The sequence below is a fragment of the Phocoena sinus genome, chromosome 2 (genome assembly GCF_008692025.1).
Source record: "Phocoena sinus isolate mPhoSin1 chromosome 2, mPhoSin1.pri, whole genome shotgun sequence".
In the NCBI taxonomy this organism is placed as follows: domain Eukaryota; kingdom Metazoa; phylum Chordata; class Mammalia; order Artiodactyla; family Phocoenidae; genus Phocoena; species Phocoena sinus.
Genome location: NC_045764.1, coordinates 69,172,778 through 69,191,207, shown reverse-complemented (window position 1 = coordinate 69,191,207; position 18,430 = coordinate 69,172,778). Strand labels below are relative to the sequence as shown.

Below are 18,430 nucleotides of genomic sequence, written 5' to 3'. Positions count from 1 at the left end.
GTTTTTCCTGATTGGGTCTCTGGTCACTGTCTTTCTGCTCACCAAAATCGATACTTTCACCTTGTGCTTCAAAGTCAGGCCATCTGCAGAGCCCCGGCCTGTTCCCCCTGGACCTAGTGCCGCAGCCACAATGCAGCTGCCCTTCCCCTGTCAGCCCTCTCTAACCCCACCAGATCAGAAGCAGCAGGGCCCCCTCACCTACCCTGCTTGGGGCAGGCTGCTGGCTGCCCCGCACATCTGAGCTGCTGCATCATTGCCAGTCCTGGGAGACCAGGAAGGCATCGTGGCATTGGAGCACAGCTCATCTGGACCAGAGCCTCTCACTGCAGTCCGCCTGTCTGGGGATGGGCACTGAGCCTCTCTGGGCCTCTACTTCCTCATCTGTAAAATGGCGGTAAGTGCAAATGCAGGGAGGAATACTGTCAACTACCAGACTGCATCAGTCACGTTGCCTGTCACTCAACGCCCCCACCCTGACCCCCAGAGTACTGAGTCTCAGACAGAATCTACACAGCTTTGGCCCAGCTTTCAGCATCTGTGCTGTGTCCCCAGCTGGACTGCAGGCCCTTGGTGGACAGCTTCCGTACCTCCTGCCTCTGCTTTTGTCCCAACAGTGCCAAGCCCAGGGTGAGGCCCCGAGGGAGTGCCTGGCTGTCCAAGAACCGCATCTTACCTCTCCCAGTGGCTGCACACGTTGGGGTCCTCGGGGTTGAGGGAGAGGACGGTTTGCAGGAGGGAGCAGACAAGGAGCCCTGCCACCGAGAGCACCATCCTGGGCCCTGCGTGGGAGAACAAAGGAGGCAGCGTCATTAATCAGACCGTCTTCCCAGGCATCTGTTTGGGGCCATGACTCCTCGCGGGAAGCGGCGGAAGAGGCTCGCTAAGCTGCAAAGTTTCCCATCGTCATCGTGTAATGAGCAGCTGATATTTCACACTTGCAGGCTTTGACTAACACCGTAACACTTCACCACTTCTGAGTAACCGGGCAGTGGGAAGGCTGAGTCAGGGAAACGTTGAAATTTTAGGCCAGAGCTTCTGAAAGTTTTTTAGTTCATGGACTTTGAGAATCTAATGAAAGTTACAGACCTTCTCCCCCACAAAATGCACATATGCACGACATTTGGCTGTGATTTCAGGGTGCCCTCAGGCCCCTGAGCCCATCCTTGGACCAAAAACCCCTGATCTTCTACCTTAAGGACAACACCCTCCCCCTGTCCCTTCTCCCTCATCTTTGATGTGCTTTGCCCATTCACTTCCTCTCTCTACTCCCTCCTTCAATGAAGGCAGAGAAAAAAGGTGTCTGGTATGGCCCTGGGGAAGCTGAGAAAACCCTTCTTAGCAGCTCTGGTCCAACAAGCCACGCAGAAGGCTGGCCCTTACTTTTCTTGTTCCCATGGGGTATCAGCCACTGACACCCAGGGTGATGCATCTCTGCACGTCATACCAAACCGGGGGCAAAGGGCTTGGATAGCCTGGTAAGGGGCTTTGAGGAATCAGCTTGTAGAGTCTGTTCCTGGCCCCTGAAGTGACAGCCTGAGTCAGGGGTTAAGTGGGCCTACCCAGCTACCAAGCCCCTTGGTCCTTGAATTGAGGATTCCCCAACAAAGGGCTCCTCATAGAGGCAGAGAACCATTAAGGTGGGAGCGGCTGAAATGACCTCTGAGACTCCTTCCTGTCCAGGACTCCGTGGTCCTACAGCCTTAGAGAACTGCCCAAGGGTTCCCACCTGGTGAGGGTGCAGGGGGCCCCAGAGCCACCCCCAGGGGACCTGCAATTCATGTGTGCTCAAACATCAGCTACAGACTGAACGAACACTATGACTCAGAAAGATAGCACTATATTTCCCGTGTTCACAGATGCGATCGTGATTTGCTTAAAAGCTTTACTGAATTCGAAGGACCTTTTATTCTCAATCAGCCACATTAAAAAAAAAAAAAGCAGCTTCTAACAACTGGGGGCAGGGATGGTATAGAAACTCTTTTGACATTGCAAAAGGGTCCCCAAGATTGAAACGGTTGAGGATTTCTAGTCCATTGACCTGGAGTTTACCGACGAGAAGCACCTTCTTGGAGACAAGGAAGAGTAACATGGATGTTGCACACGCCCCCACCTGTACTCCGAGGGAAGCTAAATGGAGCGCCTGCCTTTGTGAAAGGTTAAACTCTCCCCTCCCAGCCCCAATAATTTCCTTGTTAAACTCTTTCTTAGCCGCTCCTTCAGAGATAAACAAATTGTCACAAATTCTGTGTAACCATGGGGGTCCAAATGATGATTAATGAGGTTTTCCTGTCTGAGATCTGGAAATAATCTGGCTAAATGGATTCTGAAAATCGGTTAAGAAAGAGAAAAGCAATTCTGGCGCTTCTGCACAATATGCGGTCTGGGAGTTGCAAGCCACAGCCGCTCCCAACTCCCCCATACGCTCACCCCACCGGCCCCCAGGCCTCGGAGGCCCCGCGCTCACTGGACCCTACACAGCACTAGGGCTGCCGGTCATTTCAACACATTCTCCTCAAAGAGAAGGTGAGACCTTCACCTTTGGGAGGGGAAAGAGCCTGCCCAAGACATGGCATTGAGTTTGGAGGATGGGCATCTTCTTCCAGGTGAGGGTTGGGCTGATCAGACATCAAATAAGTCAAGTAACGAAATAAACGAAGGGACAGCAGCGCTGAAAGGCATAAAGTCTGAACGCAAACTGCAGAGAAGGCCTCATCTTGATTCTCTCCACGGCCCTGTCTCGTTACTTTGGCCGCTCCTGTAATCTCCAGCATTCTCCCGAGAGGACCCCCTGGCCACATCTTCAAACTTACGAAGCTTAGAATATCAAAGGGTGAGGCCACCTGGACTAGAGGAGACTGTGCCTCTGGCCCCTTTAAATCCTTGTGATGGAAGAGGGGTGGCAGATGGAGGTAACTAAGATCGCGGCTATAATTTGGGCGATCTGTTGAAATCTTTGTGAAAACCTTTCTCTCTGAGTCAGATCTGGACAGGACAGTTGGGCTGACTCCCACTGGGCGGTGAGATACCTGGGCACCAGGGCACAGAGAGGGTAACAGGTGTGTGGATAAGCACACAGGAGGTGGAAATGGATGCGGGAGCACAGGACACCGCCAGCCAGGTGGCATTTACACAGTCTGAGGCCTCACTCCTCCGTTACTGTGTGTGTGTCAAGGCTACGGAGCAGGGAATTCTCCCCAGGACTCACCCCCAAGCCTCGATCAGCCCTGTCACCAGCATTCACAAAGTTCGCCATCTGAGGCCAAGTCCACCTCTGTGGTGGTGTGGTTGGGGGAGAAAGATGTCGGCCTGTGGGTGGAAGAGGTGACTCCCCTAGGACCCCCTCAGCCCTCAGAGTTTTTCTTTGAAGCGGCCAGTCTAAAAGATGCAACCTTATCACCCATCGCTCCTCCCCAGTCAGGCTGGCCCCATCTCCTGCTCTTTCTCTCTGCCAAGCCTCGCTCACATGGCTCCCCTGCCCTCAATGCCCTTCTTCCTCAACTCTGCACATCCAAACACCTGCCACGCCAGGTCCAGCTCAGGCCCCAGCCCCGCTCCCACTGCCGCTGCAGGGCTTGGCACCTACCACAAGCCAGCACACTACACTCATGTAGCTTCCAGCCTGGCCAGCTGGTCCAGCGCTCATCACCTCCCATCTTGCCCTGACATCCTTCCCAGCAGATTGACTTCATCTTTCCAATGTGTCCGTAAATGCTTGGAGGCTGGGGTCAAGTCCTAGTCTGTTGCCAGTCAGTTCCTTTTGGGAACTGATCTTAGAAAATGTGTTTCTACTTGTCTCCGACATTTCACTGAGGTGGAGTGAAGAGCAGCCAGAAAGGAGCCATCCCCACCTGGGGGCAACTCATAGTCATTAACTTTAATGGGGCTTCCCGGGCTCTCTCTCTCTGAGGACAGATCCCAAAGACATATATACTTATGAGATGACTGAGGGAAAATCAATCCCGCCGCGGTGCTTATTAGGCCGACTCTATTCGGAGTAACAGAGGTTAACACAGCAGTCACCATCTGACTTGGGGCATTAATAATTAAATAGGGCTTCCCTGGTGGCGCAGTGGTTGAGAGTCCACCTGCCGATGCAGGGGACACGGGTTTGTGCCCTGGTCTGGGAAGATCCCACATGCCGCGGAGCGGCTGGGCCCGTGAGCCATGGCCACTGAGCCTGCGGGTCCGGAGCCCGTGCTCCGCAACGGGAGAGGCCACAACAGTGAAAGGCCTGCGTACCGAAAAAAAATAAAATAATAATAATAATTAAATAAGAAAATGCCCCTGGTTTCACTTCAGAGGAAGAGAGCGTGTAAGTAGATCAGCCGGTTGCCTCCCCTCTGACCCGTGCTCCTTGCATAGTAAGAAGCAGAGGAAAGGAGTGACGTTCCAGAGGTGGAGAAATTTCTTTCCTGACTGGAGGTATGGCTGCTTTACACCTGCTGAACTGGAGGTGAGGCTCACACCTGCCCACAGGTGTAGTCACTCCGCACACCTGGCAGGGCCTGAACTAATCAAACTCCTGGAGCGCCACCTGCCCAGCCCTGGGCTATGCTTCCAGGACACAAAGAAAGAACACGAGTCAGCTGCAGCCCATTTGCGGAGATGAAAGCAGCAAGCGGTCATGTCCCCCTGGAAGCCTATGGAAAACTTGGTGGAGGGGTGGGACTTAAGGCGCACAGAATACGCAAAGGGAGAGGGCAAATAAACGGCATTCGGGGGAAGTACTGCATAAGCAAGCGACTGGAGGCAGGAACGTGCAGGTGGTGCTGGAGGGTCTAGGAGGGTGTGCCCTGCGGAGCAGAAGCGGGCAACATGGGAAACTTTGGGAGGCGTTTTCGAAAATTTTGTTCTATGAAGCACTAGTCCCAGGAGATACTGATAAAAAATCTCCCAGACCAAGATTTCCCGGAGAGGCGAAGTTCAGGACATGCTGCATGCTACGGCCTCATCTTAAATATCCACATTGTATCTGAGCAGACCTTAGGCTCTGGGAAGACCCAGAGTAAAGAGACCTGTTTGTTTCACCCAGTCTTTCCCGCAGAACTTTCTAGTGAGCTCTGTAGCAGCAGACTTCTTCAGGATACTGGTTTGGTAAACTCTGCTCCTCTCCATCAACGTCAAGTCTGGAGGAAGTCCTGGTCCTGCCAACGTGCATCCTTAGAGTTTGTATCCACCTGTTTACGCTAACACCCGAGGGCCTTCTGTGCCTGGCACCTGGTGTTAAAGGGACTCTGCCACTGGGTGTTAAAGACACACTGACATCACAGCAAAGGACCCCTCCTCCTAGCCTGGGCCTTCTGTCCTGGCCTGGGTCGGCCCTGCAGGCTGAGCAGACCTTACAGATGGCAGCATCTTCTGAAGGTCCTGCCTTCTGCTGGGGGCCCCGCCAGCACCAGCACCTGGAGAGTCCAGCTTGTCTCTCTGATGGTAACACACACCTGGCCAGACACCAGCTGCTCACATTAAGCAAGATGCATAAAACTGGGGCAGAGGGCAGACAGACAAACAGATGGCCTCTGCCTCAGGATCAGTCGTGATGACCTCATGGTCCATCTGTGCAAAAATCTCCCCCATCTGCTTCACTTCCACCACCTGCCTAGTCCTCCTGACTGTGCCAAAAATCTTGGACACTGGAGCCTGGTCCGTGTAGCTGGAACCTGCTCTCTGTCCATCCCAGTCTCCTCTAGGGAGCCCTTCCTTCTCAACAACTTTGCATTGGCAGCAGGAGTGGTCAGGCACTATTTTGTGGGTCCTGGGAGGTTTCCAGTCACAACGCTGGGGATCGATTGGTAGTGGCTGCTTGGAATGCTCTCCTGAGGAAAGGAGCTGAGGGGAACATGCCATGATTGATTAGTAATGTCTCTCGTGGGCACTGGATGGGAGAGGGACACACGGGTGCCATGCACTTGTCATCCCTGTCTTACATTGCTGAACGGTTGTTTTAACTTTGGAAAGCGCTCCTCTCCTATATGAACCACCTGGATGTGGCCTCAGCTCTTCCCTCTGGGCCTTAGATCCTGCCCATCATTTTCCTTCCCTTTGTACCACACCATCAAAACACACTTCTCGAGGGCAGGGGTTTTGGTCTATTGTGTTCATTGGCATCCCCAGAACCCAGACCATTGCCTGTACAGAGAGGGGCCTCAATCCATCTCTGTCCACTCCACAAATTGTTCACTCTACAGCCAACCACCCACCCCGACCTCTCAGCCGTCCCGAGCCTCAGGATCAGCCACAGGATTGCCTGTGTTTGTCTTGACAGAGGCCACCAAAGACCTGTCCTGAGAGCAGGTCTTACCGTATGGGGCACGCCACCCTGCACTGACCTTGCACCGCAGAGACACCAATCTGTTGGCGATGGATACAGTGGGCACTGTGACATCCTGAGAGCGATTCAAAGACTCCTGCCTGGGCCACCCCGCCAACACTGGGGTATATCTGTTCCAGGAACCAGCACAAGGCGGGCATTGAAGCCCACTCAATAGCTCAAGCTGAATGGGGGACTGACTGGTGTTCCGAGAGCCTCATGAAAAGGCGCATTCAGGCTCGGGAAGCAGAAGAAGCAAACCCCAAACTGGCACTGATAAAGCAAACGTCTCACATTCCTCCCGGCATGTGGGTGTATAGAGAGAGATTTCTATCTTCTATTTATAGAACACACACACACACACACACATACACACACACACACACACACACTCCTCTGCTTTTTCCTGAATAAAACAAAAAAGCCAAGTTTGCACTCAATGGGGCAAATGCCAAGGTTATCATCCTGTCTAGTGGACCTTCCCCTTCATCTTCCCACTGTTCTCTCAGCTGGCTCCCAGTCCCCAAGCCCCTCTCTGTTCACTGGCCTTGCTGGGGGTCTGATTAGTGCCAGAGGAAAAGAGAAGCAGCGATCAGCCCATAATTACGAGGCTTCACCCTTCGCCTTGATGAAGCCTCCTGCCCTCCAGCAATCCCACCAGGGGCCGGGCTTATGTTGAATGCTTTCTAATCTCCCTGCACCTAAAAAAACAAAAAAAAGTTTAAAAAATAGATCCATAGCTCTCAATCTCCAGAAGAGTGATTCCCTGACCGCAGAAGCACAGCAGAAGTTCCCAGCGTCAACACGGAGGCCCCGCCAGGTGCCTGCCCACTGGGATAAAACAGGGGATTGGAGTCACCTCCTGAGACATGGTAAACGTCCTCGTCCTAAGGCTCCACCAAACTGATAAATTCTGCTTTCTTCTTAGCCGGGAAAGCCTCGGGCTGCAAACCCTGAAAATGGCACCACGGAGGCCTGCAGTGCCCATTAATCAGGGTCAGAAGACTGTCCTGCCCCTGTGCCCTCAAGTCCTGCAGAGAACAAGTGGCCCTGACATTAGTCAGGCTCCGAGAGAAATCACAGCCTATCCCCAGGGCAGGGGAGCAGGGAGGGGGAGTGGACAGAGGTGTAGAAACCAACAAATTCATGAAGCACCCGCCTCCCTCCCCCATGATGTGCAACCCCTGGGCTCTGAGCCCTCAGCCCTCCCGTTCCCAGGCAGGCAGCAACTGCGCCCCCAGCCTCCAGCCCCTCTGAAGACGAAGGGAGAAAACTTATCTGTGTTCTTAGGCCATTTCATTTCTCACAGAGCAATTATCTCCATCTTTCCATTTCTTTGCAAATCAGGGTACACTCAACCGGCGTGGCCAAAACAGAGGCTGCCTGTGCCCTCACCAACCCAGCCCACTCCGGGCCTGCTCTGCTCCCTTCTCCCACCCTCTCCCAGGGCTGTGGGGTTCTCTGAACTATGGGAACCCCACATGCCCTGGCATTAAATCATGCCCGCATCCACAAAACCCTCATAGACAAGTCAGTCACTCAGGGCCATACAGCCCCAGCCCCATGGGGATTAGTCCCCATTCCCGCTCGCTCTGCAAAAATACATTTCTAAAACCACAAGATACAACCACAGATGCCCAGATGGGAAAAGAGCACTGAGGGTTGGGGCCCTGTAGAGTGAGCCATCACTGGGTCAAGCCTCCCCATTGGGCTGAGCTGCGAGGATGAACAGCTGGACAGCAAGCCACGTGGTACCAGAACTGGCACCTGGACAGACCTGGGAGCATCACCTGTCAACACCTCATCCCACAGAAGGACAAACTGCCCCCAGGTGACTTCAAGGTCACATGACACATTGGTGGCCGGGCCCATGGAAGGCAAAAGCAGAGCTGGACTGACATGGATTCAAATTCTGACTCCACCGTACTGGCTACTTAACCTGGATAAAGTCATTTACCTGCTTTGGGGCTGTTTCACAGCAATCAGGTAAGACCAACTTCACAGGGCTGTTAGGATATCAAATGAGTCAGCAGGTAAAGTGCTTGGTCCAGATTCTAGCACACAGAATGTGCTCAATAAAATATTAGTTTCCTGCTGACTCATATCCCGCCCCCCCCCCATCTCAAAGACCCTTCCAACTCTCTAATTCTGAATTCTAGAATTTGTAAGGAGCTGGGTAAATACTGATGGAAAAATCCTCTGCTGGAAAGTCTAGGCTTGGCTATATGTATTTGGTGACTCCAGGGTGAGTCTTAAATGTACAATTACCAAGATGGTCTCATCTTTCATCCATCTTTTCAGCAAACATTTATTGAACACTTGCCAGTCATTGGACACAAAGACAACTCAGGCAGGTCCTGCCCCAAGACCCCAAACACCTGCTGGAGGGTGTGTGGGAATGGCTATGAGAGGGCAGTGGACCCAGGACGTGGCTTAATTCAAAGCACTGAGGCCTTTGCCCAGCAGGAAGCCTCAGGCAAATGTGATGGGATATCAGAGACCTTTGCTGGAATTGATGCATACCATCCCCACAGGTCCCCCCACATGTTGAATCCGGCCCATCTCCATACCAGTTGCCTCTGAATCCACTCTTGATCAGGGCTGCCTCCTCTGAAGGTGGGCAGCTTGTCCAGCCTCCCGGCTCTACTCTGTCAGGACTCAGAGCAGCTACATTTTCTCTCTCCCTTGGGTCTTCCCTCCTGAGTTCCAGCTCAGCTCAGGAGCAGCTCAGCTTTCCATGGCCCCATTCTTCTCTCTGCCTGCTAAGTCATTAACTTGCTGTGTGACTTGGGACAGGTTGCTTTCCTTCTCTGAGCTTCATTCTCTGCTTGTCCCAGAGGCTGGGGTCAGACTGTACCATCTCCTGGACTCTTCCAGCTCTACAAATTTACCTCCAGCATGTCTCCCTTCCCTGCCCTTCCCCTCCTCACATTCTTCTCTCTCTTCACCCCCACATTGGGTTTGCCCCATCTCCCAGCAGCAAGAAGATAAAGCAGCAGAGGCAGGAGAACTGGATTCTAGGTTTGGATCGTGGAGAACTCATTTCACTGCTCTGAGCCTCCTTATCCTCTCTGACTACATGGGAAGGATGAGAGAACGACCTGTTCTTGTGAGAATTAAACTGCAGCCCAGCACTGGAAATGTAGGTATCAGTGGCATTGTGAGGGCGGGGACCCTAAGTTCCTGCCTACCTCTCTGTCCAATCTTCAGCACCCCTTTGAAGACCGGCCTCTTGTCTCGTGCTCTAGTCCAGCCCAGGGCCCACATCAGAGCAGCCTCTGCCCCATCACACCTTGGGGACCTCTTCTCACCAGTCAGGAGCTAAACAGGAGGGCGTGGTTGTCAGTCCACAGACTAGGGCAGCCTCTCCAGGTTTCCTTCTGGAACCTTCTGTATGTATCTAGGCCAGGAGAATCTGAAGCCAGACACCAACAAAGCCTGAGGGTCCTACACCTGTGCATTGGTTGTGGAAATGGGCATCGGTGTGTCCTAGAAAGCTGCTTGGCAGTATATAACAAAATGTTTTAATCTACATCTTTAACCCAGCATTCCATTTCTGCAATTTAACCTATAAAAATTGACCAAGGTCAAGGATGGGTTCAAGAATGTTACGTCATGTCTTAATAAAGAGATATTTATTTCAGCAGCATTGAAACAACCTGAATGCCTAAATCAGTAGGGTCCTTGCTAAATAAATCCCACCATGTACACAAAACAAAATATTATGCAAACATTAAAGATACTGATGTGTGGGAAAATATGGAAGCCTATACACTGGAGCGTTAATAGTGGTCATCTGTAAGGGGAGGGGAACAGAGAAACATCACAGGACTTGTGCTTTTTTGTTTGTTTGTTTGTTTTTGTTTGTTTTACGCGGGCCTCTCACTGCTGTGGCCTCTCCCCATTGTGGAGCACAGGCTCCGGACACGCAGGCTCAGCGGCCATGGCTCACGGGCCCAGCCGCTCCGTGGCATGTGGGATCTTCCCGGACCAGGGCACGAACCCGTGTCCCCTGCATCGGCAGAAGGACTCTCAACCACTGAGCCACCAGGGAAGCCCAACTTGTGCTTTTTAAGTCAAACATTTTTGTTCTTATATTAGTGTTTCTTACAATGAGCATTATCATCACCTTAATCATAAAAGCAAACATATTTTAAGATAATATATGTAAAGCACTCCCACTCCTGCGCATATATACAGAAAAGATGAAAACCAATTCAAAAAGATACATGTACCCCAATGTTCATTGCAGCATTATTTGCCATAGCCAAGATATGGAAGCAACCTAAATGTCCATTGACAGAGGAATGGATAAAGAAGATGTGGTATATATATATATGCTGGAATATTACTCAGCCATAAATAAGAATGAAATATTGCCATTTGCAGCAACATGGGCAGACTTAGAGATTATCATACTAAGTGAAGGAAGAAAGACAAACGTCATATGGTATCACTTATACGTGGAATCTAAAAAAAATGATACAAATGAACTTACAAAACAGAAATAGACTCACAGACATAGAAAACAAATTTATGGTTACCAAAGGGGGAGGGGATAAATTAGGAGCTTGGGATTAACAGATACACACTGCTATATATAAAACAGCTAAACAACAAGGATTAACAGATACACACTACTATATATAAAACAGCTAAACAACAGCTACTGTATAGCATAGGAAACCATATTCAATATCTTGTAATAACCTACAATGGAAAAGAATCTGAAAATACATATATAGAAAACTGAATCACTTTGCTGTAGGCCTGAAACTAACACATTGTAAATCAATTACATGTCAATTAAAAAAAAGAATAGAAAACAAATTTGGTTTTGAATTTTATTTTATTTATTTTTTTATACAGCAGGCTCTTATTAGTCATCCATTTTATACACATCAGTGTATACATGTCAATCCCAATCTCCCAATTCATCACACCACCACCCCCACTTTCCCCCCTTGGTGTCCATACGTTTGTTCTCTATATCTGTGTCTCAATTTCTGCCCTGCAAACCGGTTCATCTGTACCATTTTTCTAGGTTCCACATATATGCATTAATATGTGATATTTGTTTTTAATTAAAAAATTTTTTTTAAAGAATAGGAAAAAAATACATTAAATAAATAAATAAAAGATGATACACGTAAGTTCACTACCACGGAAAGGACCCTGATATATCATCATGTGAAAAACACAGGTTACAAAGTAGCATGAACGTTACAATTGCATCGTACGTGTGCGGGTGGTATGTGTACTGAGAGCAAACAAAAAAAAAGAAAGACGCCCAGAAGGATGTTAACAAAGGCGTCTGGGGGATGATAATTTAGGTGACTTAACGTTCTTCTCTATACTCTTCTGTCGACGCTTTCTATGATGAGCTGGTCAGCTTTTCAATTTAATAAAACCACAATAAAGCTACCTTCATTTTGCAAAATAAGGCAGGGCTCCTTGTCAGTGCGCCCATAGCATACCCTCCCCCAGGCCCAGACTCTCCCACACTGCTCCTTGGGGTACATATTACCAAACAGCAGGGACTTATGAGCCCTGAGCCTGCTACCGCTAGGGACACAGGCCACTTTATGGAGCTTTCCAGGCAGCCCTGGAAGCCATCAAGCCGGGGCGGGGGTGTGGGTGGGGATTGCCAGAATAACTGAATGGCCTGTGTCCATGCTGTGATTATATCCACGCTGTGATTAAAATATTATGCCATTTCAAAGACCCCAAATGATCTGATGACACCGAAAATGGATGGATAATGTATAATTTGGTCAGCTCTATCCAGTATAATAAATGAACCAAGTATTCAGATTTTTAAAAGAAAGTTATTGCAGCCCTTTGTCCATGACACTGATGAATCCTGGCTCACAGCCTGGTCAGGTCAGCCCAGGGAGCGTCACCTTACTCCAGCGCCCGTTCAGTCCCCGGCATCCCCACAGGCTCTTCTCCTCCAGGGGTAACAAGCACCTGGAACTCTGGTCTCAATTCATGGGTCCTAACCCCAGCTCTGTCTCTTACCAGTGTGTGACCTTGGGCAGGTCACTTAACCTGTGGGAGCGCCGGCTTCCTCCTCTGTGAAGTGGGAGTAGTAAGAAAACCTGCCTCACAGGGTCCTGAGAGCCAAAGAGATGAGGATTATGAGAAGGGCCTGTAGACAGTAAAACACTGAGTAAAATGTGGGGGCTGGAGGGGGTGTGTGCAGGGAGAGAGAAGGAGTTTCTTAGGATCCTCCAATAAGGACCACCTCCTTGGGGTGGGACACGTCTGCCAGAACGCAGAGAAAGGGACTCAAGATGAATGTCAGTAAGTTTGCAATTTAGCCCAGCCCAGGCCCTGCTGACCCACAGTCTAAGCAAGAGATAATTCCAAGTCTGGAACCAGAAGCCAATTCGGCTGCGCTTCTGGCCTAGGATGTGTCTGACAACCATCTCCACAGTCAAGAGCATTCGTGAAAAATGGTTCTTCTGAACTCTGGTTTTCCAGAGGAGCAAGACCTTCCCAAAGGAAGGGGTCACCGAAAGAGCACCGCGGCAGATCAAAATCTATCCTCATCTCCTCAGGTTTAATTTGCAGAACGGCACACAACTCCCAGACTCACCGTGTTCCTGGTCTGGTTATTCATTGTTTATTTCAGTATTTTCCAGGAAATTGTTCATTAAGGATAAAAGCACCTGCTTACTGTAAAAGGGCATTACACAAAGACTCTGGCATGGGGGACCTGGGAAGAACATTATTAATGAATGAAGTGAAACAGGACAAACATGCTATAAATTAAAGGTCTAAAAAGAAATGTCTGGCATTGGTGGATTACAATAGAGGGATGAAATGAAACACCATATTTTTAGACCACGGTGGCGTTTAAAAAAAAATGGGAGGGAAAAAATTACAAAAGGTGGCAGAGGTAATGATCTATTTCTGGAGCAACTAAAGCCTGTGCTTCCATTAAGAGAATTATAGATCAATTCTGTTTTGTCTGGGGGCATAGATGCGTGGTGTGTGCTAAATTAAAAAGCTTAACGTGTCAGAGCAGTTCCTTCTGAGGGTTCCATGGAAGGATGCTGACTGTGGCATTAGGCCTGAGAGAGGCATGGCAGGTGATGGAGAGGAAGTTAGGAGCATCTGAGCCGTGTCACTGAGTTAGGCTCAGCCAGGCATAGGCCATCCTGAGCACCAGTGTCCAAGAGCATATGAAGCCCAACCTCAGTTAACCGGAACTTCAATTAACTGGGGTGCCACCAAAGCCACTGGCCATGCTCATGGGTGCATTTCCACCCCAGAGACAGTGAGATTTTTTTTTTTCTCTCTCTCCTGAAAAGCAGTTTCCAAGGCTAGCTTCTACCCCAATGATCTATTCAGCTTTATTTCCTTTACTTCATACCCTCTCCCGGACAAGGACAGGCCTTGAGGAATAAGGACCCTTGAAATCATTCCAGATGCCAATAAATCCAAAGAGATGTGATCCCATTCACCATAATCCCCTTACCAAGGCAGGAAAGGAAACAGGCACAATTGCAAAAAATGGTTTTGGTAGCAGGCACTGGAACCCCAGAAAGGTCTTCTCTGCCTAACTCCCAACTCAACAGGAAACTCAGAAATGTGAACCGCCCATTCCTCAAGGCAAGATGGGGGGTGGGGGGCAGGTTCCCCCTCTGACGCCAGCTGCTCCAAGTTGCTTTCTGCCCTTTCCGCAGGCAGGTGGAGCGGTGAGGCGCCAGCCTCCAATATGCTGAATCACTGACAGGTAGAAAAAGGGAAGCTCATGCCAAGCTCCAATTCTCTGGTGTGCCCACAAATTTCTAAACTTGCCATAACACATACAGGGACTCAGTGGGATGGGAAGAACGGGAGGCAGGTCAGAAGCTTGCAAAGCCATGGTAGACCTCTGACACACAGAGGTTTGGCTGTGCCAAGATGGGGAGCAGAAAGAAAAGGAGAGGGGCACAGGTAGGCGTTGGGTATGGGTGTGCCCAGCTGGCTGGCAAACCACGGCTGAAGTTTGAGCTCAAGTGAGCATTGTGTACTAACACCATATTCGGAACCTAAGAGCACCTACTAAGGGTGCTCTGTTAACATCCCCTGTTGGATGAGAACCTGGATGAAGACTGACTCAAAGAGTGAACATTCCGTTCACTCACCAACCATGGAGCATCTTACTGAGCCCCAGAAGAAAGCAGGAAATGAATGGCTACCGAGAGACTGCCCTTTGCAGGGCACTGAGCTGGGCACGTGGCCAATCCCCATCTTCACAGTGGCTCTAAGAAGCAGGCATTATGATCTCCATGGGCAGGTGATGAAACGCAGACTCACAGTTTAGAAGTGCACGAACTAGATCTGAACTAAGGACTTATCTATCGCTATGCTTCCAGGTCTATCTTTGCCCTTCTGACTTTGTGCATACGTGCACACATGTGTGCAAGTATGTGTGCAGATGTGCTACGTGTGGCATGTGGGGGAGGGTTGGGGGGGTCATCTCTTTGGATCAGAGCTTCCTCCATGCTCACTAAGTTTGAGCAGAGGAAGAGGGGAGACTGTGCTATTGTGGGAAGAGGATGGGCTTGGGCCAGCTGTGTGACCTTGGGCCAGTCTCCTGCCTCCTTGGGGCTTCACTGTCCTCTATAAGCTGAGAGGAAGCCTTTCTTAGCTGGTTCCTCATCTGAACCACAGAATCCAGAAAATGATTTCAGTGACTGTTTTGTCAACTCTCCCGAGGATTGTTCATAACTCATACCAATCTAGATGCACAGGAGAAAAGTCAATCCATTTCATACAGTGGACGGCATGGGGTGTTAGGAACCTAGCTGAGAAAGTACTAGATGGTCTTTAAGGTCCCTAGGGCTCTGACATCAGGAGATGGGTGGGGAGGCTGTGTGCCTCCACTACAGGAACTGGGCAGGTTGATGATTCTGAGCGTAGCTGAGGCTGCAGGGGAGGATGCCAGACCCCCAGACCAGATTACCTTAGTTTACAGCGTCCTCTGTGTGTATTTCCCTCGTGTCATCCTGTAACCTAACTACCTTCTTTAAATGTACCAATCTCACTTCCACTGTGATTTGAGGAATCAAGAGAGAAATTGGGAACAGGCCTTTAAAGGAATAAGCCCTACCTTTCACTGTCTACCCCTAGAGCTAGCTAACTGGGGGCGGAGGGGTGGGTAGCAATAACTGGCAAGAGATCTGAATGGGATCAATAATTGAGCACATGGGTCCTGTGTACCTCTCCTGCCCTCAGAGGACATGGAGTTTATTTTAGTACAGAAGGGGTCCATTCCCCAGCAAGGCAGAGCAGTGGTTTGTGTGCCAGGAATGAGCAGGGCGCCACCCTATTCTGGGCCTCACCCAGAATATATTCTAATACCTTAACAAGAGAGAGCACACCTAGCCCTCAACTTTCAGCTCTGGTTGTGGAACGCTCAGATGCTGGGATGCGTGGAAGGGGCAGCGTGCTGCGGAATTCTGCAGCCAGCGCAGCCCGGCTCCCAAGAAACCTCCGGCTCAGCAGTAGCCTGTGGCAACATTTTTGCATAAAAAAAGGACATATCTAGGCAGAACAGGCGCATGCCAGACTCTGGATCACTCTACAAAGCGGAGAGGAGGATAAAATCACCCCGAGGGAGGAAGGCAGAGGAGACATTTATTTCAAACCAATTTCACCCACTGTGGAGCCATCACTAAAGTCAAATGGTAGAGCTGTTCGGCTCTCTGTGTCACAGCGGATAAAGGTGGGAAGAACAAGTGAGCAATGCGACCACCAGCCTGACGCAGTTGCTGTGGGGAGAACCTGTGAGGGGACAGGATCTGCTGACGAGGCTGCCCATGGGCTCTGAGGAGGGCCTGAGCCAAACGCCCAACCAAAAGCCGAGAAAAACAGGCCAGGGACAGAGAAACCCAGAACCAGATCTCTCGCCCCCAGGTCTACCAATAATCAGCTGTGTGACCCTGAATGAGTCACTGAACCTCTCTGGGCTGTTTCCTGATAAGGAGGAGCTAGAATCACTTCTCAGGTAGTCTTGCCTGAGTAGATGACATGGGCTTAAAGGCCTGAGTTTGAGCTTTCCAGCATCACCTATCAGCCACGGGAAGGCTTTGAATGGCTTCTTTAGGCCTCGGGTTCTCCATTTATAAAAGGATATTGACTGACAGTCCTGTAATTTTAGAGCCAGATTTGGACTCTAGCGAAGGCCCCTTACAGCTCTAAAAAGTTCTACGGTGATTCTCTGTAGCAAGAGCAGATGACAGGGAGGAGAGGGTCCTCTCCAAGGGAGGGTTCTCAGCACCTGGCATAGTGTCAGGTGTGAGTCAATGTTTGATAACTAGCCAATGATTGGATCAATGAATCCATGAACAAGTCTCTGTTTCTGCACGAGCAAGCTGAGGCTGAGTGCAAAGACACTTGCCCAAGGTCACATGGCTGATAACAGATAGAGCTGACCTCAAAGCCAGGTCTTTGGACCCCAAATCCAGTGCCCCTCCCACTCCACCATCTACTGGGAAAGGGAAGGGACGTCCTTGAGCAGAGCCTCCTTGGGGGGCAAGGCAGCCTGTGGGCGTGGGGATGGTGAGATCTCCCTAGGGCCACACTGGATTCTGTGTACCTTGAATCTACCAGCCTCTCAGTCAACCCCAGTGTCTGCTGCGTTTCCAGCCCATTCACCAAGCCCTTGTCCCAAAGAGGGTCTCCTTCTCCTCGGGTACAGAGAGAAGGGCTGCTGGTGGCTGGCCAGGGTCTCTCCCTGCCACCTCCTTCAGCCTTTCTTACAAGTCCTTATTTTCTTCCTCCAAAGATGGGCACAAAGGAGGTAAGTAAATAGAGAGGCAGAGTCGGGTGCTGCAGGAAAGCTTCCAGAATGTACCTTTCTGCTCCCCAGAGGCCTCTGCTGGGAAGTCACAGTCTGATCCCACTCGTCTATCTCTGCCCTGCTTTCTCGGGCCCTCAGAAACGATCTTCACCAGCCCTCTCTCCCAGGGACTGATGGAACAGCTTCTGCAGCATCTCCCCAATCTTAATAATCCCTCACCTTCTCGTGGGCTTTTATCTTCCCGTAGATAAAGCACATCCTTATCTATTGTCTCATTTGATCCTAGAAGAGCCCACTGGAGATGAGAACCCTAAGGTGGGACTCAGGGGGTGAGGAGGGGCCGGAAGTTTCAGTAGCAGAGTGGGGACCAGGTAGCACAGGAACGCTTGTCCAGAGGTAGCAATAAGCACCTCCCCCTTTCCTCTGGCGTCTCCTCCGTCCCTGAGGAGCTGCAAAGGCAGGAATCAGAGTGCCCCCATCAGAAAGCTCAGAGCAGGGCTGAGGCTGCCTGGCAAGGGACCGGGGTCGGGGGCGGGGGGGGGCAGGAGGAATCACTCCTTCCGGGCGGGACATCTAGCTCCCTGCTCCCAGCGCACGCACACACACACACACACACACACACACACACACACACACACACACACACTAAACAGTGGTACTCATCCCGCCTGCACGCTAGAACCACCTGGGAACATTTTTAAATAACCATGCTTGGGACCTCACTGTAGGCCAATTAGAACTGAATTTCTGTGGGTGGAGCTTGGGCATCTGTATTTTTTTCAAAGCACCCCAGATGATTCCAGCAAGCAGCCAAGGTCAAGAACCATCCACTAGGATTCCCTGAGGGCAGGGGCTGCGACCCTCATCCGGATGAAAGCCTAGGAGAGGGTGACCTTGTCCTTTCTCTGCCTCTTTCTCATTTCTAACCCCAGAGCACAGGTACCTAGCCTCAAGACCCCCTCCCTGTCAAGATCCTGGTTCTGCCCTGGACCCACAGGGTACCACAACCCCATCAAAGTGTCTCTGGGTGGCAGAAGCAGGGGTCTGCTAAACCATTGGTGAAGATGCCTGCCACCTCCAAGAAGCCAGCCAGACCCAGGTGAAAGGGGAGGGCAGAGCTGCAATAACAGGAATGCCCATCGACCTTCCCCGTAGCACATCTATATGACAACAGACACAGGGCAGAGGGCGTGTGGCTCCTCCACCCACCCCAGGGCTGGTACAAATGCCCTGGGCACCAATGAACGCCACCCAAACCCAACCACAGGTGGTGAATGAGCAAACTGTTACTGGCATCCCCACAGGCGGGCACCTTAGCATCC

At 50.7% G+C, this 18,430-nt stretch overlaps 1 protein-coding gene across 25 annotated transcripts in view; it reads right to left on the bottom strand.

The window, feature by feature from the left end:
* MEGF11 (multiple EGF like domains 11) overlaps nt 1–18,430 on the bottom strand; it is a 380,714-nt gene that overhangs the window by 240,981 nt on the left and 121,303 nt on the right. For all 25 annotated transcript variants that reach the window (XR_004348290.1, XR_004348288.1, XR_004348292.1 and 22 more), the window contains exon 2: nt 674–779. Coding sequence is in view for 19 of the 25 variants with exons in the window: in XM_032621461.1 (XP_032477352.1) it covers nt 674–771 (98 nt within the window). In the remaining 6 variants the exon portion in view is untranslated. The remainder of the gene's footprint in view (nt 1–673; nt 780–18,430) is intronic.